Source organism: Phalacrocorax carbo, chromosome 3 (assembly GCF_963921805.1).
Source record: "Phalacrocorax carbo chromosome 3, bPhaCar2.1, whole genome shotgun sequence".
Lineage (NCBI taxonomy): Eukaryota > Metazoa > Chordata > Aves > Suliformes > Phalacrocoracidae > Phalacrocorax > Phalacrocorax carbo.
Window position 1 is genome coordinate 79,962,011 of NC_087515.1, and position 26,815 is coordinate 79,988,825.

At 36.7% G+C, this 26,815-nt stretch overlaps 1 protein-coding gene across 1 annotated transcript in view; it reads left to right on the forward strand.

Annotated features, from left to right (window-relative positions):
- ATG5 (autophagy related 5) overlaps window positions 1-26,815 on the forward strand; it is a 79,565-nt gene that overhangs the window by 14,562 nt on the left and 38,188 nt on the right. The window contains exons 4-6 of the mRNA XM_064447529.1: window positions 2,259-2,337; window positions 8,321-8,483; window positions 21,217-21,311. Coding sequence (XP_064303599.1) covers window positions 2,259-2,337; window positions 8,321-8,483; window positions 21,217-21,311 — 337 coding nt within the window. The remainder of the gene's footprint in view (window positions 1-2,258; window positions 2,338-8,320; window positions 8,484-21,216; window positions 21,312-26,815) is intronic.

The window sequence follows — 26,815 nt, forward strand, 5'->3', positions numbered from 1 at the left end:
GCTCTAGAGAGCATTTGTGTGTTTCTTTAACTGCAGTGTTTATTTTTCAAATAGAGGTTCAGAAACAGCATTGCAGCAGTACCACTGGAAGCAAGATCTTTGAGGGAATACAGGCTTATAGCACAAGGTAGATACATGCTTAAGAATGGAGTTAGGGAATGTTGTTTTTTTTTAATTCCACTTACAGATTGACAAGTCTTTTATTCTTCTGGTTTTGTGCCTCCCTTAATTCTCTTTCCTGGTTAAGAAACCTGGTTTTGTTATGAGGGAAATATAAAGAATAGGTTTAGTATTGTTATATGGAGTGCTATCATTTCCAGACTCTTCAAAAATGTTTGTAACTATATCTCAAATATAAACACAGCATTATGTACAGGCATTACTTAAGGCTTCTATTGGCTTCAGATGAAATGCCAGTGTGAGAGAACTGGAATTTGAAGCAGGACATGTCTTATATCTCAGGATTACTTCATTCCTGTTGTGAACTTTACTCTTGATGGAGGGCTGTGCTTCTGAATAGAAAATGATTTCTGTCATGGTCTACTGTCTCCATTAATTTAATGTGTTCTGTTATGCAACAAAATGAATTTAGGGCTGACCTCTTTCAAAATAAAACCCATCTATCAACTGAGCAAAGCACACGGATTTTACTGAAGAAAGCTTGAGACATGAACTTTATTTGGTAATCTAAACTGCATAGAAAGTATAGAGGCAGGCCAAGAACTAATGCACTTTGTTGCTATTTGTTTTGTTGTATAAATTGAAAGTAACTGAAAGTCATTGTTTGGGTTCGTCTAATTATCAAAGGAAACCTGACTTTTGTTGCCTAGCTCATCTGGAAAACCACTCTCATGGAACTCTCGATGAATCCCTTTCGAAATACTCAAGACATGATTGGCACTTAGTAAAAAATCTTAGTGGTAAAAACTTGAGCATTAGCAGTGAATCGGGATAAATCTTTATATGTTATCTATATTCTTTATTCCATTTGTCAGGAAAACACAGTTCTAGATACTTTCTTGGTATTTCCCCCATTCTTTCTTTTAAGAAGTTACAAATGTAGTAGGTAAGTTCAAGTAGTACTGTGTTGTTTTGGTTTTTATTTTGCTGTTGTGGTGACCTTGTCTTAGCTTTGGGGTTAGCTCACCCATAGAGGGTGCTAAAGCACTGTTGTGTGAGAGTTTAGCTAGCAGGTCAGGATATTGGCTTGGCACAGGTGCTTTTAGAGCAATGCTCTCTGTTATTGCTCTCTGGACTTTCAAAACTTATATACGTGCTTGGCTCTGCATCCTGTGATCAGTCCCACTGAATTCAGTGAAGTTACTGAGTTTACAGTTAAGCGTGTGTTTACCTCTTCGTAGAATGAAAAGCTACTAATGCTCTTTTAGTTAAGATTTTTAAAAGATAAGAGAATGGAGCTTGACATGCCAAATGCAAAAAACCCCAAAATTTTATCAAAAATCTTGCCAGTGTCTGCTGGTGAGAAAATTGCAGAAATACCTTTTTACAGTGCCTATGGAAGTTTTGTGTGTATGATATATATATTCCTTATATTGCTGGAGACTGTATGTTCTAATGAATTTAAAGGAGACAAACCTATAAGACAGAAGTGAATATACGGAGGAAGCAGTTTCTTTGTGTAGCTCCTTTAATCCAGAATACCACTGAAATACAAAGCTCCAGTTGATCTTTTTTCTTCTCCCCTTCCATTCTTCTTAATTTGGTAGTAGAGATATAAAGTTCATCTTGATCTATCTTCTTTCAGCCCTTTAACAGATACACCATTTTTTCACTTTGCAACTTACTCTCCACTGTAACATCAGGCAGGCTGGAGAGGGAAGAGTTGTTAAGGGTCAATGTGGTATAAACCCATGGCATTTAAATATCTGAAACCATGTATGCTTTCCTGTCAGAGCAGCTATTCCTACTATTATAAAGCTTTTTAACTAAAAATACTGTTTTAAAGGATTCCACAGAGCAGCTGTAGGCCACTTACGCTGTTGCAAAACTAGCAGTGTTTTGTGGGCACGGCTTGGAGACCACTGGTTTAGATATTGGATATGCAAAATCCAGACTTGTTTCTGCCAGAAACTCAGTCATTTGTACCAGCCTGTATAACTTTTCTGAATAAGCAATAATAAATGTTAATTATGGGAGTCAAACGGCCATTTTTTTCCTGTAAATACAGGTATGTTAACTGTTATATGTAGAATTAAATGCGCAACATTTATGTTCATTTACTCTATCTTCATTTTTAGGCATTACCCAATTGGTTTGCTGTTTGATCTCCATGCGTCAAATACAGCCCTTCCTTGGAGCATCACGGTGCATTTCAAGGTAAAATTGAAATACACTTTTAGTTGAGAGCAATTGAGTGTGGGATTACATGAAATCTGGAAGCTAGGAAAAGGTTTCATACTTATAAAATAATTAAGTGAATGGTATGACTTCAAAGGGAGAATGTTCATTCTTCCAGAATCATCTAAAGTTTTCTGTAAATCTACAGCTGTTTTCCATGAGATGGCACGTGCTTTCAAATTACTTTCCTTTGAAAATGAGCTATTATAATCAGAAAATCCAAAACTGTTTTTCGAGGTAAGTTATAAGGCTATGTCATTGCAATTGAGTGGTTATGAGGGAAGGACTTTCTCATATGTCTTTTTAATTCAGTCAGCCTGAGTTGACTGAAGATTTGGAAGATTGAGAAGTGTTCATCCTTTTAGGCACGTGAGCATGGATATGAGATACTGTAAAAATCCTTGAAGTCAGGGAAGGCTGTTGTACTTCACGTGGGTCCCCTTTAGAGAACTGAGTGAAATGAGTTTGGTCTTGTGACAGCTTACAAGAGAGACTATTTTGATTAGACACTGTAAAACCATTAGGTATGACTTCATAGCACTGCTGATCTTTGCTCAGAAGAGTACTTGCACAGGGTTAGCTTTGGTGCAGGATTCTTTCATACTCTGAAATGCATTGAGACAGTAATCCCAGGTATGTTTTGAAGTCAAAACCCACAACTAGAAATAATGGCATTTAACGTTGAAACTTTAATTTCTCCATTGTAATAAAAACAATGCAATGGGAAAACTGATCCAAAGGAAAATGCTGAGTTAATAGGCTTGACTTTAGTGTGTGAGATTCAAGATGAAATGAGAAACATACTAGGAAGTGGTTGTGTTCAATGTTTTAATTTGAACAGTTCTTCTCTTGAAGGTGTTTTACAAAAGGTCTTACTAACAGGATTAGTCTGGTTCTTTTTGGAAGTGTGCACTGAAATCATACATTCTTATGATATGCATTTCCATATGTTGAACTTTTAAAATGATTGACTGACTAAATGAATCTGAAGTTGGGGATATTTTTGAAACCATTGTAATTGCTACACTTCTGTCTGATAGATGTCAGATGCAGCTCGGATGAAGAAACTTCCCGAGTGTTTTGAAGAAACTGTTAGGCGTCTAGTTTCATAAATCATTATTTAATTGTTATATTCTGAGACCTCTGGGAGATTAACAGTGGCAGTATGTAGATGTTGCCGTCCCGAAGTAGAGCCATCTTGAGAAATAAGTTTTAGCACCACTGTGCTTTTCAATTTCATGTGGTAGTGTAAACTGACTTTAAAGTCCTTAATTGCTGCTTGCTAAAAGATCAGCTAATTAAAGTTGGTGTCAAAGGTGTACATTAAAGATCAGCAGAAATAATTTACTGCTAAAGCAGTATTATTTTAAAAGATGATGTAATTTAGTTTTTAAAAATATAGCACCTTGGATTAAGCACCTGCTTAATCTCTCTTCCTGTTTTTGATGTAATCTGAAAGTTATTTAAATATTTAAATAAGATGTTATTTACATATTTAACTTTCAGATTAATCCTTAAAGTCAAAACATAACTGCAATATATTAAAGCATGTCAAATATTGAAGACATTTTCATGTGTTAGTTTCTTACAGCTAAATAGTTTAGGTGTGGGATTCCTGCCTGGGTTATTCTTCTCATTTGTGTGTAGTTTTTCTTCAAAAAGCCATCATTTCTATTTGGCTTAATGGAACAGTGTTAGATTTTTCTGGGGTTTAACTTTTGCTGTGATGTCTTTCTCCTTTCTTTTACCAAAGCATGCAGTCAACAGCAGATACCTCGAACATCTGTAAAGGGAGAAAAGTTAAAATCCACTCATCAGTTTACTTTTTTAAAGTTAAAAGCATTAAAAACTTCTGCTGAACATAAATAAACTTTTGAAGGTTGACAGATACTTGTAACCGTCCTCCTATGTTATATATGCAGACCAAACAATAAATACACATTGTTTGCATTGAAGAAACAGTTTATTCATTTTTACTTCTGGTATGCAATAAAATAACATGCATTTATATCTCTAGTAAAGTTGAAATACACTTGCCCTAAATAGTAGAAGGATGAGCTTGAACAGAATACTGAAGTGTGAGAATCATGAGAAGCCGTAGTCTGGGAAGTTCCTTTTGTTACCCAGGTGTGGCTTTACAGGGAGAAGGGAAACCCTAACCCTTCCTGTTAAACTCATCTCATTCCACTCTGTGGCATGCTTAGCACTATTCATGTTCTTAGTGTGGTAACCAACTCTCCAGATTTTGAGCAGTAGATAGGGGTGGGGAACTGCTCTGGAAATGGTAGCAGGAGAGGAAATCGGGTGAGCCAGGGGAGAGGCTAATGTTTTCCCTCTCCTGAAGCCCTTATGTCTTAGTGTCTGCCTTTCTACCCATGACCTGATGTAGGAGGTCATGCATCTGTTTCTGTATAACAGCAGCTGTTGTCTTGGTCTTTTTAGCTCAAAATTGGGTCAGGTGAAGTGAAAAGGAAGTACTTTTACATGTAGCATGTAGATAAATTGTGGAACTGCTAGGAGACATTGTAGAAGCCAGAAGTATGAATGAGGTGGTTTTTTTAAAATCTTTTTAAAAAAACAGGAACACTGATAGTAACTAACCACAAATACATGGATGCTCCCCCTGTCACTGGATATGTACCTTATGGGTTTTAATGCCATATTATTGGTGTCATTTTCTGCAAACATGGCCTAATGCAACTAGACTGTCACAGTATAAACATGTTTTGTGAACTGGAACTAATAGATAAATATGGGTGGAATGGTGTTATGAAGCCAGTCTGTTGAACTTATCTGCAATGTTTCTGGAAGTTTTATGTGAGAGGTCATTTAGTGCTCCTGTCTGTACGGATGACACCTGCTTCTTTATGACCAAGTTCATGTTCCAAGTGTCTCCTGGTATGTGAAACAAAACCAGTACTATTTGAGCTTTCTAAGAAAATCAGAATCAACTATTAACTTTTCTTTCAAATGTATGGAACATGGAGGGAGTAAGACATCAAGAATACTTGAATTAAAGCTGCTTATGGGATCTGTTAAAACTTTCTGCAGGTCTCATAGCTGTATAGGTAGGGGTGGCTACAAGCATCTTTACAGCTGTCTCTTTCTTCAGGGAGCTAAATAAAGTTATTTACATTTGATCACTATTTCCTCAAGTAGGAAGGCAACAAGTAGAAGTAAAATAAAAATACAGGCATACATGTTCTGTATTTCAGTATAAAACTTACTATCCCGTGCCCTAGTTTATAAATCTGGGGATGCCAGATTTTTTGTTGGTAGTCTCATGTAGGTGCCACTGTTTCATGTGCCTCTTGTAAACACAGCAGTGTTGTTTTCTAAGTTATTGCTTTCATGTTTAGTTTTTTCAGCTTCTACTCACAGTACTGCATAGAAATGTGTCAGTATTTTCCCTCTAAAGAAAAGAGTTGACAGCGCTGAGATTGTAGGAGTGTTTTGTAGTCTTCCACAGTGTTATCATTTTGAAGCTGGGAAAATGAATCGTGCCACACCTTTGTACTACTGTGGCTAGAATCTTTCCACAAGTTTAGCTAGCTTTGACCAGTTTTAAATATCTCTTTGCTATTCTGCAGACCACACTCTGTATGTTGTCTGGAACACATCCCCAGGGAATGATGTTCCCTGTAATTTGAAATGCATCAGAAAAAAGTAATCAGGGAGATGCCTTCCTGTAGAAAGACAGGAATGTCCAAAAAAAAAGACTCTACAGTTCAGTATATTTCAACATATACGTAACAAAACAGCTGTTGTAACAAAACTGTTCTGTTCATAAACTTAGCTAAAACTTCAGCTTTTAACTCTGAAAGGCAATTTCAATTCCTATATTACTTGGCATTAGGTACATTCCACTGCTTCATATTTTTTTGAGGGATGCCAGTGTCTCACTTTGAATTCTTGCATGTAAAGAACTTTTTTGATCTTGAAGTATGCTATTTCTGACTGTTCTTTTTTTCTGGATTGGTTACCAGACTTCACTTTTTTTTATTTGAGCAAGTAAGTTAAGCTTCTAAAAGTATTTTACAGGCCTATACAGATGTCAGCTTGTAACAATCCCGGTAATGTGTTCCATTCATCTTGGGCCCAATTATGCTGAGACACTGAGCTTTGTAGGGGAGAAAGGGAGTGATGTCTGCCTTAGAAGGAGAACTTTACTTCCTGTTCTGTCCTCTTTAATGTCTTTATACTTGGCCATCCTCATATGAGAAACAAGCTTTATTTCTGTCCTGAGATTTCTAGTCAGCTCTACATACCTCAGTCCTAAGTAACAACAGCACTGCCTTTGTAAGTTCAACACCAAACTGCCTGTGTTTCTGTGGAAAAGATATTAGCAGTCTTCTCTTCCCTTTATACCTCTGGTTTTGGTAGATACTTATCATTTTGGTCCACAGTTTCCAGAGTCTGACTTCACTGTCATAAGGAGGAATCACAATATGAAATTCCATTATTTAGTTTCCAGCTCTATTCAATAACCTAATGAGGAGGGAACTATTGTTCTTGTCCTTAGAATTTCCTTCAGGTAAGGCAATCCCCAGCTCCCTTTCATATTGTCAACTGTTAGTGATTCTTGGATATTTTGAGTTCCTGTAGTCTGAAGCAGCCTTCACTATTTTTCCTGGTTTTATGTGGAGGAGGGAAGGTGTGGGTTTTTCTAGCAGTATGTTGGTCCTGCTGTGACATGTTAACTATGTTGTAAAAGACTTTGAAAAATATCCTGTTATATGTACTTGTATTTCTAAAATGGTTTTGACAGTCCCTCACAAAAGATTTCTTTAAATAGCCAATTTGTGATGGGTTAAGAGGAAAGGTCCTCTTGTGGAATAACAGATGAGAATTAAAGTATAAAATTACATGGCAAGCTCATGTTATGAAGTGGAGTACTAATGATGCCACTGTGGTTTGGCTCTGGGGGTTTGCACTGTTCAGCATGGTCATAAGCAACTGTGAAAAAATGATGTATAAGGAGGGGATAAAAAGTACTGGGTTTTTAAACCTTTGAAGACTAAAGACAATGAATTTGTGATACTGAATGCTTGTATTATTGTAAAATGGCAAGTGATACTACGCGTCGATTTAAGTAAAATTAGAGGAAAAACAACCCCAACTGTATACTTACATGAGGCTGAACTTCTGATTAGTTGATTTCCAAAGAAGTCTTTTTTTTTTGTGCCTGAATGAGATTTACTACTATAATTGCTTAATAAATTATTTAGGAAAGGTAATTGTCATTTCCTGGGGGAATAAAAGTTACCTTGGGAGTGGTAACTATGCATCTACAATGCTGAATGCAGTGTCCCAACTCTAACAAAAAAAAGGGGGGGGTTATGAAATTAAGTCACACGGGTTAGCAATAGGCACATGTGTTAAGGTAAAGTTGGAGCTGACAAGGATTTCCAGTATCTCTCAGGAAAAATGTTTGTAAGTTGCATATATGCTATAGTTAATATAAGTGGATGATGATACTTGTAGGAAACACTTTTCAAAGGCCTGCGTAGAAATGGGTGCTAAACTGCCATTGAGATTCGATAGGAACTGGGCACTTGTCACTCACTTCTTCCCCTTTTCTCCTGTTCATTGCCAGAAAATTGAACATCTGCTTGAAAACATGTTAAAACTCTTCATTTCCTGAAATTTGGTTGTAAGGGCTTAAATACATCTACTGATGTATTTAAATGTATTTATCAAGCTGAGGTTGGGTGATTTAGACTGGTATCTGGTTTTACAGAAAACTGTCCAACTTTCATTTTTCCCTGAAATGTTTTTCACTGGAAGAAACTTTCTTGTCAGCAGAGTGAGGGAATGGCTGTTACCTTCTTCCGTAAGTGGAAGATTCCAGTGTGTCTCTTTTGTATAAACATAAACCTGATTAAAATTTTCATTTATTCTTCATCTTCTAAGGTGTGTAATAATGCATTTATTTCTTTTGATCTTTCTTTTATCTTTGTAGAATTTTCCAGAAAGGGACCTTCTACACTGCCATTCTAAGGATGCAATTGAAGCTCATTTTATGGCTTGTATAAAAGAAGCAGATGCTTTAAAGCACAAAAGTCAAGTCATCAATGAGATGCAAAAAAAGGATCATAAACAACTGTGGATGGGATTACAGAATGGTAAGTACAATGCATTAAGTATTTTATTTACATCTAGCATGCTAATAAATAATTTCTTCAAACTTTAGTCATGATACAGGGTATAGAATGTCATTGTTCTGCAGAATTTGTCTAATGTCACTGAAAAGATCTTTTTTTTTAAAGTCACCATTTATGTGATAATCCAGATGGGGCCTGATTTAATTAAGGAACTGAATTGGGTCATGGCTCTGTTTTAAAAAAATAAAACTAGCAACAAAACAAAATAGGTAAATATTTTCTAGTGTACTTTTGTGCAACTGCTGGTCTTCATTTGGGAGAGACCTGGGGTGTAATTGTTGTTCAGTATTAACTATCTTGGACTGTAAAGTAAAAAAGGTGCTCTCCTATAGGTTAAGCTTAAGGACTGTCACTGATAAACAATACAGGTAAACTTTTTTGAAAGTTGCCCAGTAGATTAAAAGTTTTACTTTTGCCTCTGCCAATATTTTTTTTTGGCTGATACTATGATGGTTTTCACAAAGATTTCTGCTTAGATAAGTATTGACTTAAAGTCAGCAAAATAATGGCAGAGCAGGATTTTCTAAAATAATTGGTGTTATTACTTTGCACAGATGGCATGAATCAGTATTGCAGTGCAAAATATAACTTCTTTTGATTTTTTTTTTAGTGTCTCCTCTTTCTTATCATGGTTCTTAGAGGCCTGTAAGTTGAAAAGATTTATGAGTATTTCAGTAACTGCTGTCTGGAATGGGTGGTAACACCACTTTCAGTGGATTTTACTCATCTCCTGAAGCTGTCATTATATTATTACGGGTAAACATATTTTACGGAAGCTGTAAGCATGAAGATGTTTATGCTGAGATACAAAATACTAACCACTTAGAATTAACATCTTCCCACATGATTGTAAGGGAAATTAAATGAAACAGGAGAAGCTTTGAATGCAAGAACACTTGAGGCATGTGTTTGCTTTAGACGGTGAGGTTCCAAATTAGTCTGGGTTTAATGCGTGTGTTTAAAAAGTGTGTGGATTTTCTGATTTTTTTTTATTATTGTCTAGTGGTACTGCTTTTCATATTAAAGGTATGTCTGTAATAATTTTGAAGGTTGAATGTTTATTAGAAACTCTGGTTTCTATTTTTTTTATTTAATTGGGGAAGAGTTAGAAATTGAGATATTATCTTAATTTGCCGTTTGAGTGGTAAGATCTTGAGGGATGCAGTATATACCTGATAGGTTTAGCGGGTAAGAAATTGCACTTTATCTGGTTCAATTAAAAGTAGTTCTTGAGAGACTGTTTTGTATAGATGTTAGCCAGCAAAATGACTGATAACATATTTGCTTCTGTAGATTGGCAGTAAATAGAGTTCTGGTCCACTGGAAGCCAGAATCAGTATAAAAACAGATGTTTCCCTAGGCTTACATTGTTACAAGTCAATTTAAACAGAAATTTTAATAATTCTGTGGAAAAAGTATTCTGCTGTAATAGCATTTGTCTTGCAAGCAGTTTAGTTTAAGAAGCAAATTGCTGTGCCAGCATAATTTCGTTTTTTATTTCAAGAATTATTTGCTTTATTGCAGAAAGAAATCCTGTTGCTTAGTCCTGGTGCTCAGGTGTTCCCAGCAGTGCACTTTAGGTGGCCTTTTTATTAATGCTTTTTAAAATCAAAACTAAAAGACCTCTAACATGATTTACAGTATAATAACGGTAGAAGAGTTGACTACACAATGAAACAGTATGAGGTAAGGTTGTTCTTTTAACCAGAAGTTAGAGAACCTCGGTACCCTCAATAGGTAAGGTAAGAGAAGAGATATGCAGTGTGGTCTTTCCGTGCTCATCTTGGGCTCTATCTTTTAGTTCATTATTTGTCAAAGAGTGTCTTTGGCTGTAAGGAAACCAGAATTTTACTGTTTTGCTTTATAATGTTAAGAACAGAGGTTGCCTAGCAAGGTTGATTTCAAGAAGGTTTCACTCTACTTAGTGAGAAATTGCACCTGTGGAATCTGACACCTAAATGAGAAGTTTAACCAATCTTTTGAATACTTTCAAATGCTAATTTTAATTTCTTAGCTCTTCGTAAAAGAGAAACAAGAAAAGCTTGTGAAACCAAGAAAACTCTTTTTAAGCATGTTGTATCTTTCAGTATGTTTTTATAGGCTTTCGTTTGAGATGTAATAATTTTAAGCCTCTTTGTGAAACAAAATGAATGACCACAAAAAAGAAAAGAAAGTAGCATTTGTGATAACTGCCTTGTAAGTAATGATACATCTGCAGTCTTTTTTTTTTTCTGTGAAACTTCAAACAATTTTCTTCAGTTTTTAAATATAGGAAGTGTTATTTAAGAAGTGATAGCAGTAATTACAGGATATTTATTAAACTTAACTTTTGGGGGAAAAATCCGGTTTTGGTTGTTCGGAGAAATGTAGCTACCAATTACAAGTGTAATTTGGTATAAATGTTTCTGCTAAGAAGGAGGTACTTGAACAGGTAGCACAAGGAACTTTTCAGTTTTAGGGGAAGAGCTGTAATAGTGAATTTGTGGCAAAATCTTGTGCTGGTAACAGCTGGTAGGTATTCATAACCTTTACGTCCCTCCTCACACCATTTCTGGTTTTGTATTAATCTGCTACCAAATCAGGAAGGTAAACATACTTTTCTGTCTTACTGCTTTTGCTGTGGTTTTGCTTGTTCTTCAGTCTTCAGTTAGCCAATTTTTGTCCATAAACCAGGTATTTCTTAGCTAGAACACTTCTCTGGGATGGGTATGTCTGTATTGCCCTAATTTTGACCAGCGTCGTGGATGTCTTGACTGTGGTAGGGAAGTGATAAAGGCAGACTATATAACTATACTGACCTCTACTTTGTAAGAGTTGTTAAAATTCTTTGGTCAGAATTGATGGAAAATGCTACTACTGTTCTTGATTTAATAGTGTTATGGCCATTTTTATAATGGATAAAGAGGATTTTCAAATGGGTGGGTTTTTTCCTTCTTGCCTTTTTTGTGGAAAAATAAAGGCCTTCAGCTTTGAAACATTAAGACTCTGCACCTAGTGATGACTCAGGATCAAATGAAATCTCAACTGTTTTTAGGGGGAGAGCTATATTTTTGCATGGTTCAAAGAATGAATATAACTTCAGTATATAATGGTTCTGATAAAGGAGGTTTTTAGATTGAACACAGCTGCTTTTCATCAGTTGTGGAGAGACATAAGCAACCATGACCTGAAACTTTCACAGGCATCCTTTATAACTGGTGAAGACTAGACTTGGGATTTCTGATACGTGAGTGGGGGAAATAAACAGTAAAAACTCACAGCCGTTTTAAGGCTTCTTTATGTATTATAAAATATAATGAAGTCATTTTACTGAAAATATGGAAAAAGAATGTAATGCTCATTCATACTGTAGGGCTTACCAAAAGTTAAGTGGCCATATTGAAGTGTTCTTATTAAAGGAGAAAAATCCTGCAAACATTCAGAATATGCAGTATTTTATCTTTTAATGCCTGTGATCTCTTTCTTGTCTTACTGACAGAATCAGGCCTATGTTTTCTTGCATTTCTTTCTAAATCATATCTAAACCAGTCCTGGGTTACTGAGGGGCAGAGTTGTGTTTTTTTCCTGGGTTATCCCATTCCTGTTTAGAAATGTTTGAACTGCCAAAAAGAAATAGTGTCACACATTATGAACATCTCTTTTGTGCTGTGTACACATGGCCCGCTTGGGTTTGATATATATGTTTCTCTTCTTTGTAGAGAGCTTGTAGGAGCAATGCTGTTCTTTGCCTCAGCCCAAGATGGTGAGCATGCTTTGATAGCTGAACAAATCTCTAATCTCAACTGGTTGATCCCCCTAAAACTCGCTTTTGCCTTGTTGCTCTTCCCTGCTGGCCTGGTGCCTACTTGCATAGCTGCCCTTTGTCACAGTGCAAAGGTGGGGAATTGATGGCAGCCTGAATTCCCCCCTTGGCTTTCTCTGCTCTGCTCTCAAAAGGGGTCAGAGCAGAGCTGCTGCATTTGTGAGGCCAGTGAGAGTCGGTGGGTCTCAAAGGAGGGCATGAACTGCACAAAGGCAGAAAAGGGAGGAAAGCAAAACGTAACCTAGCACTCACAACAGTACTTTATACTGAGGTCTCCCCCACGAGAAGAGGTTGTTTAGAGATAGGTAGACAGAAATAGATACACTTTCTAGTGTTTTCACCAGCTTGTGTTAGATGTCCATGTGTCTAATGAAAACCTTTAAACTCTGAGGGAGCAAGCTTGGAGGTCTCTGCATCATTGGCACAGGCAATCTGCCAACTGTATAATCTATTCATATATATTGAAGACTTCGGATTTATATACCTGTTGCAATTTCAAGGGTTTTGTGTTTTGTCCTCATTTAGACTCTCTTCCTCCTGGAATGTTACCATATCTTCAGAAATACAGCCACCTTCCAGACTTCCTACTGAAGCAGGTGTGCCTTTCATCTTCAGCTCGAATTGCAAATAAGCTGGTTCTCTACCTTCACTGCTCCCGTCTTCTGTAGTTTGTTCAGATATTTGGTAGGCTTGGATTCAGATTGAGAGAATCTTTGACTGTATTTCTGTAAATCTATTTCACTTAGGTGTAAGTGATGCAGAACCTTTATTTTTTTTACTGCCTCCTGCTTTCCTTCCTCCCCTCCCCCTCAAAATATGTACTTTCCTGAAAGACATGCAAGGTCTAACTAAATTTCAAAGTTATCTCTCTAAAAAATTACCTTCACTTATAAAATTAACTTTTTTTAGTTGTTGAGCGTTTTTTGCTTTGCAATTTGAAATGCTTTGAAGTTACTTTCTGCTAGTAAACTCCTCAATTTGGCAGATGAATTAATATAAAGGTTCCTTAACTTTTAAGAAAAGCTATATTTTTGAAGAAGCATAATACAGGGAAAGCAAAGTAGGTTAGAGAGTTATACAAAGGTATGCTGCTCTGTTTTCACCTATTTAAACAGAGCTTAATCAGAGACCAAGAAGGTATTAAAATATTCAGGCTCTCTGGACTTGAAGAGAACTGGGGGATGCATAAAAATTGTCAGGAGTCCTCTTCCCTTTGACTTAGTTGGGGAAGTCTGTAACAAGGCCTGCTGCTCTATTCCTACACAACCCCTGGGTTCTGTGTTTCAAAACTGGATTACACATTTTTGTTAAGTAGTTACCAGAGCTTTCTTTTTAGCTTAAATGACAGTATCTACTGAGATCACCTGCTTTTAGCCAACACAGGAAGCTTAAATCCGGTAGGTATGCATTTTCATATTTCAATAAAGTAGTCCATCTTGATGATTTTCTTCCCCTGAACCTTTTCCAGATAAACTGATGACCTAGAAATGAAGGGAGGTGGTGTTAAGGAAACGGTGTACTTAAAGTGAAACTGTTTCATGAGTATGTTTAATAAGTGAAAAGAATGTTGGTAAGGTATGGCTCCCTTGTGTATATTAAAAGAAAACGGGGGGAAGGGTGTTTTTGGATCTGAGAGGTGATCTGAAGAGTAAAGTACTGCTGTGTCATACAGTTTTCAAAATGTCCTGTTAACCGGAACTTAAGCAATATGCTTTTCTTTCTTTATCTTCAGAACGCTAACTTGCTATGAAAACTAATGGATAAGTTACAGCGTGAAAGTAAATGTGTTCAATACACTGATCTCAAACCTAACTGTACAGTATTGGGGGAGGGATCCCCCTTTTTTTCTGTAGTTCAATTTATAATGTGGCTTATGAATTAGTATTTTTTTTAAAACTAGAATTTACAGCTAACTATACATAAGGAAGTTTCTTCTAATTGTTCTCTGGTTGTAAACACTGCTTTTGGAAATCTGTTATAGTGCATATAGGCAAGCAGAGTTGAGCTGATGTAATTAATTTACACAATAAAGGTACTAAAAAAGGAGTGACAGACCTAGGCACCCAACCTTGAGGCCCATACCACTGTACTTGACTATTATTAGTACTTGAGCTAGTTAGCGTGATGTTTACTTTTGCAGTGATTCCATGTCTTACTTAGCATGGACAGGCCAAGTAAAGCCTATTTGTTCTTTACTTTCAAATTTTATAATCTACTGCTTTCTTGTGATATTATGTAGTAATACACCAGCTGAATGCAAATTCGGAGGGCATGTAAGATTAACGGGCACAGTATGCGGTAAAGATGTTTCAGGTAATGACTTGTGTAATTACAAGGCAAAACTATGACTGCTTCAGATATGTACAATCTTATGTATGTTGTTACTTTGCTATCTGTGATGTGAAGAATATTTCCACGTATTTCTGTAGTTCTGTCACGTAGATTAAGTCAAAACAGTTCCAAGGTCCTATCTCTCCATACCTGATAGTTCCTCATGCCTGAAGATAGCCTGAAAAGACTATAGTAAATTTGTGTTCTGGCTTCAGTTTGGATTTATATTGTATACCATGATCTGTCAAAATACTGAAGTAACCTAAGCATTTAACAGCAAGAATATCTTAACTGTGGGTGGTAGCACTACATAAAATAGAAAAGAAAAAAAAAATCTTATGTTGTAATGATGCCAAACCAGTATTTCAAACTGTGTTCGTAAGAAGGCTGGCACTGAACTGTAGTAGTCAGCAAGAGTCTGTGTAGTAGTCAGCAGAACTATGTATGCATATAGAATCTTACTCTTCTTGGAAACAATGTGGAAGTAGAGTTGATTCTAAATTTTGAGAAGACTCCTTTCTGGCTGTAGCAGTTAAATGCAATGCTTGTTAGAGCATGAGTTCATAGAAAATATACTTGCTTTAATGTTAAGAAAATATAATCTGTATCCTTGACTTGCAGCTGTAGCTCTCTGTACAGCACAGTTTATATGTGGTGGATTAAACTCTTAGTGAGTTTGTTTATGACTAAAAGAAAAAGTTGGTGGGAGCAGCTGATAGACTGGAGGGCAAATCTGCCATTCAGAGAGACCATGATGAGCTAGAGCAGAAGGCAAGCAGGAGCCTCCTGGAGCTCACAGACTAAGTGCAAAGTTGGGCACCAGGGACAGGAAAAACCCCATACATTGGGGCAGGCTAGGAAATGAACGGGAAGCGGCTTTGTGGAGGTAAGTAATAGTGAACAACAAGCTGAATCAGAAGTCTGTCGTGTGGTGTTGCAGAAATTAAGGTTAACCAGGGAGCTGCTTTAGCCCTTGTGCCCCACAGAATAGAGCCAGATGGTGAATAATTCTTCCCCTCGGCTCAGTACTTGTAAAGCTGCACTGGGAATGCTGTGTACTCTTTGGGACCCCAGGACAAAAGAAATGTGGGCAAACAGAGGAGAGTCCTGCGGAGTGCTGCTAGGGTGATTAGGGGCTGGAGCATATGCTGTATTAGAACAGTGGGGGAACTGCCTTGTTTAGCCTGAAGACGAGGAGGCTGAAGATGCATCTAATACCTGCTTTCTGCTAGCTAAAAGGCAGGCTCGTAGAGCAGAGGGAGTCAGACTTCTCTCAGACGTGCCCCTGTTGGCAGCGGAGTTGGGCAGTTACGTAACAGAGCAGTTTTGAGTTGCGGCAGGAGGACGTCTGATGGGATGCTAGGGCTGGGGGATTGGAAGCGGCTGAGTGGAAACGGTGGAGATGGTCAAAACTTCCCTGAGCAAACTAATTTAACAGTGTAGACAGCTCTTTTTGGGCAGGAGCTTTTATTCCAAAGCTTGCCCACTGACAGCACTTCCAATCTGAAGTTTCTCTATGGTTCTCATACATCAGTTGGAGAGTCTTTGGTCTCTTAGTTAATGCTGTGGTTGGTTCTGCCCAAGTACTTCTAGCTGTGCATAATTTCTATGGTTCATATGGTTATTAGACCGTGGTGAACCACCGAGAAGAGACAAAAGGTTTGTGTTTTTTAAACTCAAGGGTTGGACACATTTTTATGCAAGCTGCAAATTGGTATTGCTTCTAAAGTTAGAGATACAATTCAATTCCAAGCATTTTTTTTTAATTTATACAACTAGATGGCTTTAAGAAGAAACCATTAATAGTCCAGACAAAAAAATCGTGCATATATGCTACTCTGAGGGCTACACCTGTATCTTCACTTTTTAGACTCTCTAAAATGATATTGGAAAATAAAAGCCATGAATTACCATTCCCTTTTTGAATTTAAACAATCTTTCCCATGTTTCACGTTAATTATTTGTTATTTAAACCTTCTCCACATTCTTCTTGAAATATATTCAATTTTGGAGTCAGTACTCTGATAGCAATTGCATCAGTATCAAATATAGAAACAAACTATATCCTTATTAAGATATTTCTGTTGATAAGTTAAAGATTAGGGTGCATCTTTGGAGTTCTTTTGCCTGCTGTTCTACAGTGGGAATACCATTCTAACTGGCCGTATGCTGTGACCACTGTGTCCTATTGCAAGTTACTTGTAGATATAATTTCTCATTCTGTGATAATTGGCCATATTCTTTGTGTATGCTGATTTATAGCTATGCTGCATTGAAATGCATATGTTGATAGCAAGGATTTCAGCAGTGCCCTTTACCCTGTCAGTAATCCATCGTGGTTACCAGTTTTGTAGAGTCAGGTGGGTGGAAGAGACATATCTAGCATCAAGATCCATGTGAAATTTCAAGTTGTTTGAAGCGTGACAGCACTTGAGTTTCAGAGAATGACTGTAAGATGCTAGCATGAATGCAGCTCATTTTTCTCATTGCTGAAGAACATTGGCCCCTCGTCTCAGCCTCAAAGAGGCCCAGCCTTGAACATTTCAGCGTGGACTAATCCTTAGCTAAAACTGCATAATGTTAAAAGGTTCAGCAGTTACTGCTATTAACAACAAGCTATGACTGGAGCAACTAACAATTTTTTAATGTAAGAGTTATAAATTTGAATAAGTTTCAGTGATTGGTAAAGGATCTCCAGTCTTGCTTAATGGAGGAAATGACAATTCTCCAAGTATTTCCCTGTAACAATTTTTTTTTCTTTTAAACTGTTTTAAAGGACACTTCAAAAGCATGAACAATTTCAGTGATAGATTTCTGATCATTAAATGCATAATGTGGCATGCTCTATTAATTTATGTTTGGGGTTTAATTTGTTGCTTAATTTTGGTACTGAGATTATTGTTACGGATGGCATTGTCCTTGTACTTTTGCAAACTCTTACTGATTATGTAAATACGTGTTTTCAAAGTTGCCTTTAGATTCTGTGCAGTTCTGTAGTACTGAAGGCTAATGTCTGGTGTTTGGGCGTGTAGTGACTGTGTTTCTAATAAATATTTATAAATATTTAAGTGACTTCACTGATTTTGTTTTTTTAACTGGATCTCTCCTCCATTATTTGGTTATTAACCTTCCAATCTTTGACATAAAATAAAGGGAGAAAAGTTTTTTATATTTCACTTTAAGCGAAGTTGTATAGCACCCATCCTCTCATTTAAGAAATATTAGTAATCTGAAACTTGTGTACTGTCACTAATGTTGCTTCTGTTCGAACCTTATTGCCACTAATTTAAATATTGTTATTCAGATATGAACATCTGCCTTTTGCAAGTACTGGTTTTTGCTAATACAGAAACTTTTTAACACGTTGGTCAAGCACTTTCTTAAAAACAGATGGATTGTGGAAAACAAAGTTATCAGATTTGACTGTTATGGGAGTTCAGATACCATGTAGGCTGCATAAGCTTTTCATGAGGGAGGGAGACAAGTGTATAAAGTGCTTTTGCACATAGGTAGAGGTCTCTTCTTGTTTACTGGCTTGACAAAAACTCAGTTTTGTTTTGATTGTCAAACTTCCGGCCAGCACCTTCTGTCTTTTAAGTCCTGTCTACCCAAAGCACTAATTTGTTCCTATAGCTCGTCATAGTATTAACAGCTTCCTTAAGTCTGTTTCGCATAAATGGGAGGTACTGACACACAGAAATGGGAGAATGCTGAATTCTTTCACTTATATTTTCAAGGGGTTTCGTGGGGGGTGTTGGCTGGTGTTGGGTATTTGTTTGTTCTAGGCTTTGAGTCTTGAGGGTTCCGCAAAAGCAGTTATTTTTGGATTTTGTATTTTGGAGCTTTAGGATTCTGTCATTCAGTTAATGCTCCTGATGCTAATAAAAGCTCTTGCCAGGTCCTATATGTCAGTATGCAAACCGGATAGCCTTTTCTTGCTGCTTGCTTTAAAAATTTGTGTTAATTTTCTTATACCCAATTCGGTTTCCTATAGTAAAAATTTAGCATCCATGTAAAAAGATGTTTGGAGGACAGCAATATAAGATTATGAGAATGAATTAACTTAGATGTCTTCAGACAGTGCTGTACGCATGGTGATGTGTCTTAAGATGTCTGACTCCATTATATCTAGCTAATTTACTAGAAAGTTTTTCATTCCCCGGGATATCAGGTGGATTGACAGAACATACTTGATTACAAAATGAAAGAAGTTTTATTCAACTGTTGCGGATTTATTGCTGTTATACTTAAAACTACAGAAACTATTAGAAATATAAAAATCTTTATGAAACAGGTTGTCTTGAGCATTAAGTGTTCAGAGAATAATCTGAGAAGTATAAATTTGTAAATTTACCAGCCTTAAATAAGTTTTCCTGCATGATTTCTGGGAGGTGAGGAAGCTGGAATGAACAACACATGAGTCAACTGTACATTACCACTGTTTAACTTTTTTTGTCCATCAGATTTACTTGTTTCCCATATATGCCACAAGGGACAATATACTTAAGCTCCTACCATAAGTCTTGTTACTTGTTCAGAACTTCTTATTCTTTTGATTCATATGATGTTGTGCATCTCTATTGAGTTTTGAAGACAGTAAGCTGTTTACCCAACTTCCCTAGTAACTGTAATATAAGCATTAAACAAGTAAATGAAATGAAAATTTGTTTTGATTTTGTTCAGGTAGGGTGCCTCCAAATGTGTAGGTTCCTTATTTAAGAGTCTGCTGAAGCTCACTAGCTTAAGTAGGTCTTGAGTGTTTTGTATTGTGTATCACTATAATTAAGTTTTATCAATTAAGTTTATAGTCAGAAGTGGTAATCAAAGTATAAATCTCTTAATGCCTACTGTAGGATGCCTGTCCACATAGTCTGAGGTGAAAGCTGAAAGCTGTAAGCCGTTCTCAACGCTGTCTCCAAGGATGAGGGAAGTACGCTAAATCTTCACCCTCCCACTGATGAGAGTTGGTGAGGAGGATGCAGTCATTCTGAGTGTCAGACATGGGAAGAGTAAACCCCTGACTCTGTAGGCTGGGGTTCCCAAATGCAGGCTTCCTTGGGTACAGTCAGCTCCAGAGTTGTCACTGTCTTTGCCACCTGCTGAGCTTCCCAGCCTGTGAGCTATGGGGGTAGCACCCTGTGTCCAGGCAGCTCCTGGTCTTAGGCAGGTGCCTGTGAAGTGGTGCTGACTGCAGCTCAGGTAAGTGCCTGTCAAGGGGCACTTGCTGCTAATCAGGAAACAAGGGTGTGGAAGTACTTTGAGATAAGTATCAGGAAATGCTGCTACAGAACACCTGGCAGGAGTTTGTTTACGGTTTCTTGGAAATTACTGCCTTGTGTCACACTCAGTCTGGAAAAGCAATGTGTTAGAAACCCTGCAACATGTATTAACTATGTCTTTAGTGCACTAACAGGCATCTGGGCTGTATGTTGGAGTGAAGCAAGTCTCACTCTTTCAATTTTCTGTAATTGCTCTAATTGTTATCAGCAGTTTTGGAAGTGGGAGGAACCTTTGGTCTGCAAATAGGATTCTGAATTTTACCTTGCTTCAGGGGGGCTGAATTCTGTAATGGTTATACCGTCAGGCTTTTTGAGAGTCAGCTGAATGTTATGCTGAGGAGGGAAACTTGGAGACACTGTTCCTTCTGAAGAAACATCTCCTCTGTTTAGAGGGGGCCTATAAGGATATTTATCCCTTGCTCTTTCCCATCTAAAGCTGCCTTCTCCAGTAAGGCTAGCAGCAGCTTTATTTATCTTAGCTCTTCGTGTACCTTTCTGTCACTTTTGGTATTGGTTGTTTGCTTGATTGGAATAATTGATTTGTGTGTATAAAAACCTTTACTGCTCTAGACCTATGCTATCCTTAATACATTATAAGCACAAGAAACTATTCAGTTCTTGGGATGTCTGAACAGGATGAAATGGTGTGCTGCCTTGGGCTACTTTACGGAACATAGTTACTTGGATAATATTAACAAAAATGTGTTTTAAACATTTATTTTCAGATTGTGTCATGAAACTGGCAGTACATTTTCTAATCATATCATACTTTTGCAGATTTTTTAAGATTTGCATATCCAAATGTAAACCTCTCAAGAAGTTTTTCTACTGTTTTAGTTTCTCTGTACTTTAAACCTATTGTTCATCTATAGCTAAGAACAATTAGACATTTTTAATAAACTGTGAGACAGTGTGAACCAGTAGTGGCAAGGAGTGGAGAAAGAGGCACTGTTAATTGAAGTAATGAAATCTGTAATTTGTGGCCCAGTATTTCCCTAACAGTGAATTACAATATGATTGCAATATTCTTATGGTATGAATTCAAGTTGCTTTCCCTTTCAGTTTGATAAGTTGCCACATCACTGTTTTCATAGGAGAATGCAGATGACTCCTCTTTGGCTTCAGGCTAAATAGGGAAGAGAAATGTGGGGAAGATAAGTTCAAAGAGGTCAAACTTCTGTAAGAAAAGTTTGCATGTTGTTCCAATCATTTCTCATTTGCCTCTTAGCTGAAAAAGAATATATGTTATTAATACTAACAAAATCTAATTTTACCTTCACAGATAAATTTGAGCAGTTTTGGGCAATAAATCGAAAACTCATGGAGTATCCGCCGGAAGATAGTGGATTTCGATACATCCCATTTAGAATTTATCAGGTAGGAGACAATGAAATAAAACCACTTTTACCAAACTCTTCCACTGAGGTGCCATATATCATAATCTGTTTTCAGAATTAAATATTAACTTTTCTAACATTATGGTAAAATCTTGTATGCTCATCTTTGTTGGCCTCTTGAGTTGTGTGAATTAGCAAAGACAAAATAGGTTGTATTTATTATAATAGGTAATTACCATTCATTATGTTGTAAGTGTGTAATACCTTAGAATGTGCTATGGCTGATATAGTTTGTTTTAAAAAAGCTAATTATGTCATTAAAAATAACTGCCAACTGTGAAGACTGCTTTGGATGCAAAATGCCCTCTGAAAGGTCTAAGTCAAACACTTCAGGAGCAACACTTTTCCCATTACCGCTGTATAGGCTTTTTTTCTTGTTAGCATTATGAGGTGAAAGTAATGGCATAGATCTTGCATCTAGTTCTTACCTTTGTCTTGCAATTATATACTTTACAATCCAAAACTAGCTTTGAATATTTTTTCTGTTTTAATATACCAGTGCTCTATTTTTCTCAGTAGTTTATTTGGAAACATATTCCTTGGAATCCTTACAATTTTTTGATGTCCCTTTAGTTTTTGTAGCATTAAAGTCACAATGAAGTTTGGAATTAAGTATGGTTAAAAGCTTATACAGAATTCATGTAGCCTCTGCTTAAACGAAACAGTTCTGCTCTGTTTTGTTCTTTGAACATTTTCATCTATATACATTTGCTTTGCACCTATAACTATCAGTCCTTTATTCATAGTGCTGAGTAGTCTGATACTACTTTATAACAGGTTTTAGCGACCATACAAACCTATACAATCTTGCAGTGGGACTGAAGTAACTTTTAGATATAAGACACTTACTGTCATAGTGAAACCTTAGATTGAGAACGGAAGTCAGTTATTTTGTCAGAGATCATAGCAGATGGCAAGGTTTGTATAAGTACAAAAAAGTATGTATCAGGAAAAGTAGTTTACTCACAGTATTTCGTTTGGTCGGTAACTAAGTTGTTTGTTTGTTCTCCGATAGGTGTTTGGGGTTTTTTTAAATCTTTTCACAGAAATCACGTAAATGTGTTTGCGAAATGGAGATTTTGCTGCCTGAATAAGGTACAGACCTTTAAGCCATAAGGGAAATTTTCTATATCACATGATTTCATGCTAGTAAAGCTTTTTTTAAAAAAAAAAAAAAAGGAGGGGGAATCTAATTCAGTAATATCTATCCCTTTAGCCAGTAGTACTTATCTTGATTCTCATTACCTTTTCAATTGGAAACCCTTACTTGCCATAGTTTAAACCCAAAATATCTAACTAAGAATAGAAGACCAAACACAAATAAAGATGATGCTAAGACAGCCTTTGTGAAGGTTGGTGTGTATTATTTTCAGTAGGGCTGCTCTTATTTCTAAATATTTTCAGTAATGTTCCTCTTTTTAAAGAAGTGGATGCAGGTGTTCCTAGCTTTTTTTGTTTGGTTTGTTGGCTTGTGTACTGATTACCGCTCATCATAAAAGTCTGTGTATTTAAATGAATTTTCAGAAAGTGTTAGGAAGGGCAAGATTATAATTTGATTCAAAGCAAGGAGTTAATTCCTGTAGTTTTAACATAATTTTACAGTACTTAGCGACAGACTTGCATATGCTGAAGTAACCGATTCAGAAGTATTATTAAGATGTATTTAACCCTGATTGCATTCAATTTCCATTAGTGCTGATAGAAGTCAGCTTTGCATTCTAATTCATTGCTTGCATATCTCTACATAAATACCTGAAAGGCAATTTTGCCTGGGTTCGTATTACAGTGGATGTTTATTCCCTGTGTGTTTTCACATAGTGTTTTTGTAGATCCTTAAGGGTATATAGGTGAATGATAGGAAATCATTAGGCATTGCCTTCAGTGGGGAAAGTACCCCCAAAATTATTAGAAGGAAATTCTGTGAAGCGAACTGCCTAGATTGTGTTTTGGCAGTATGAGGTAGATGGATTTGTTTTCCTTTAAAGAAATGTACTAGATTATGATATCAACTAAAAATCTGTCTTAGCAACAATTAAATGTGGCTGGGAAAAGTTCCTGCAGAAAAAATGCATGCAATAAAGTGATCTGACATGCTTTTCACTGAAGGCCTGATATTTTCAAAACTCAAAGGCTCTTTCAATTATAAAGCTTGTCTATTAAAATACACTTCTAAAGAATAATATGAATCATACCTCGTGTGGTATCCAAATCTGATGGTGTGTGTGGGAGAAAGAAGTGGCAAAAATATGAATGTCATACTTGGGTAAGTCAGAACTAAACTAACCACAGGTAATTTTAAAAGCCCTTGTCCAACACCTCTTCTTTTAAATGTAGCAGCTAAGATTAGACCAGAATCCTGGCATCTACTGTAGAAGATGAAGAAAAAGACTGAGTATTGCTATGGATCAACTCACTTGCAATATTAAAAGTTAGCTAAGAGATCTTGGAGATTTTTATTACCAGCTGTCATAGTCTAAACTGTGTCATATGGAACTTGCACCAAACGAACCTTTGACATAGGTGGAAACTTTTTCTGCCAGAGACAGTTTAAAAATAGTGATTATATATTTGTGACACTTTTACTTACATGCATCCAAAAAAAAGTACCCCACTTCATCACTTCAGAGATGTAAGCTGCTGTGTCTTCAGTTGACAGTTGCATGAAAACTTTTGCCTGTTTGATAGTACCGTTGAATAGAGTGCTTTTTTCACTTGTTCTTTTGATAACAAGAGAGAAAATAATAATGTTTTGAGTATATTATGCATTTAAGTGTTGCTTTTTTGTACAGTACTAGGGCTAGTTTGACTTGAGGCCTTTTTCCCTATGTTTATAAGACCAGCTGGTTTTGTACTTTCTAATTGAACAAACTACATGGCTGATAGATGGCAGGAAGTTTTCATCAGTCTTTGGCCCCAGGCACTGTGACAGCGCATATTAGTCAGGCACCAGAGAAGAGTCTCTACGTGCAGATAGAGACTACCCTGATGAAGTATTGTCTGCTGACTTATGCTGCAGATGGGAGCACTCTGAATCTCAGTTGTTGTGCACTTAGTTTGTGCTCATCCCTGAATTTCGATATCTTGCTCGCTCCCTGTGTGATGCTCACCCACTTGCTCTTGCGTGCTCTCTCCCTGTCTGTCTTCCTCCCTTCGTCTGGAGTCTGCCCTATGAATATATAGGATTTAAAGTTGTAAATGGCATTTCATTCTTGAGAATGAAATTACAAAAATACGTTAAATAAAATGCATTAAAAATATGCATAACTAGTTCTTCTGAGCTTTTCTAGAGTTGCATTTGGCTTAAGGCAGGCTGGCTGTTGTGTGTTTGCCAGCCCCAAACGGGATGATCTGGGATTCTTTGTTTGCTTGTTCATTTATTTGGGTACTAGGACATGCCACAGTACTGGAATGAACATTTCCTTTGCCTCTATTTTCTAAAGGTTTTGATTAGGTTATTAATTTTATTACCTAATTACATACTAGGCCTTAGCTTTGAACAGGTTTTCCTATTGTAAGTCCCTTAATACATTGTGATTAAATCCTACAGTCACAAATTATGATGTTTCTCTGGCTTAGTAACGTGAGTGAAATTCTCCAAACTTAATACATCAGTTAAATCCAACACTCTGCTCTTTCTGTCAAAGTTGCAGTACTGAGATGTCTAAATAGGTTTAAATGTCTACCATGACCTGTTCTCTAAAAATAGGAAAGTGGGAGGGGGAAATTAAATATTGAATACATTATTAATATCTGGCTCAATAAATTAATCAGAAGCCCAAGCATGGCCTTTTCCCAAGCAATGGAAGACCCTTTTATTTGTATTTCCACATTAATTGGCAGAGCTTAAATAATCAATTGCAAAATCCATTACAAGTATGCAAATCAGCATCACAATTTGGCACATATTATAGCTACTCAAAAACATATGAAAACAGATTGCTTGGAAAGATACTGGGTCCACCTGTAAAGTTTTCAAGTAATAACGAATCAATCCTTTTATGCTAGTAGGCTATTAATATCTTTGTTTTGGGTGGAAAGCTTCCATTGCATTTCAAGGCTGAATTTGCCTGACATCAATTCCAATTTCTAGATTTTGTTTTGCATTGCACCACTTTTAAAGTCATTTGACTTTCTAAACCTCCAAGTTCACTTATGGCCTGATTTCACCAGCTTCAGTTTTCTTTGCTAAGAGGAATCAATTAAACTCTTTTTCAAACACTAGCTGGTATTTTGATAATCCTCAAGATTAGTATTAAAGTTAGGGAGATGTAGAGACCAAAAGTAAAGTTTATTTCTGTAGGATTTTAGATCAAAAATACTTCAAGCGTTGGTGGGATATAGAGGTAAAATTAGCTGCTACTTGAAACTGCAAATCTGAACATTTTTATGAAAGAAGTTGAAATGCAATGACTCGTTAAGCAGAACTAGAAAATGCACGTACTGTCGACCTGAAGAGGGCAGCACAACACAAGTTTGAGTGTATCGTTGGCTAGTGCAAAACGCTGTTGGATAGACCTGTGTGTAACACCTTATTTAACTTTTTCTTGTTTATTAAAAACGATGTTTTCACAAAGGACCTGCTGAAAACACATCAATTTATTTCTTAGATTTCATTTTACAAAGGGGAAGTTTGAGTGAAAATAATGTGAAATGATGATTGGCTTGCAAACCAGAGCTGTGCTCACTGAATTTCTGGGCTGCAAGTTAAAAAATGGACTCTGATACCTCATTAATTCAGTACACAGAATGACTTATTCTAATGACGGATGGTTCAGTGCTGAAGAAACACTAGCGCACTTCCACCAGTTTTAAATTACTTCAAAATTAAAGCTCTATGAATGAGAAAGTTTAAAAGCTTTGGTAGGCAAATATTTTTTCTAGGTCCTCATTATTGTGGTGAGAGTGGAGAACCAACCAAAAAAACCCACTCTTCTATCAAGTTTTGCATATGGGCAGCATGATCCATAGGTTGCTATGAATACTTGTTTTCTGAAATTGATTGCTTAGTTCTGTGCTGAAAGTAAGTGATTCAACAAGTTGTCACCTTGAGTTGAAGGTCACCACAGTTGAGGGTCCATAATTGCATAAGCTTTTTCTGGTCCATCTAAGTACAAAGTGAAATGGGCTAGCTCAAACCAACGCTGTTAAAGATCACTTTTTAACACATTTTTTATTAAGGAATGTCCATGCAGTTCTTTGAAAAGACGTAAGGACCCCAAGTGCAAGGTCAACCTTGTGCCTTTGACAGCCCCCATCCTGTACTGAGATTTTTAGAGTTTAAAAGAATAATTCTGAGATTCTAAACTGTATTTGTTGTCAGAGATGTCACTAAAGTTTACATAAATATGCCCAAGTTATCTGTAAAACTGTCAATCCACCTAGTTCAAAGCTATTGTAAAAGTTGCGTAGTGCTCAGGGAAGGAGGTGCAGAAGAGATGGGGCTATAAAACCTCGATTTGGGTAGCTTCTCTGAGCCATGGTTGA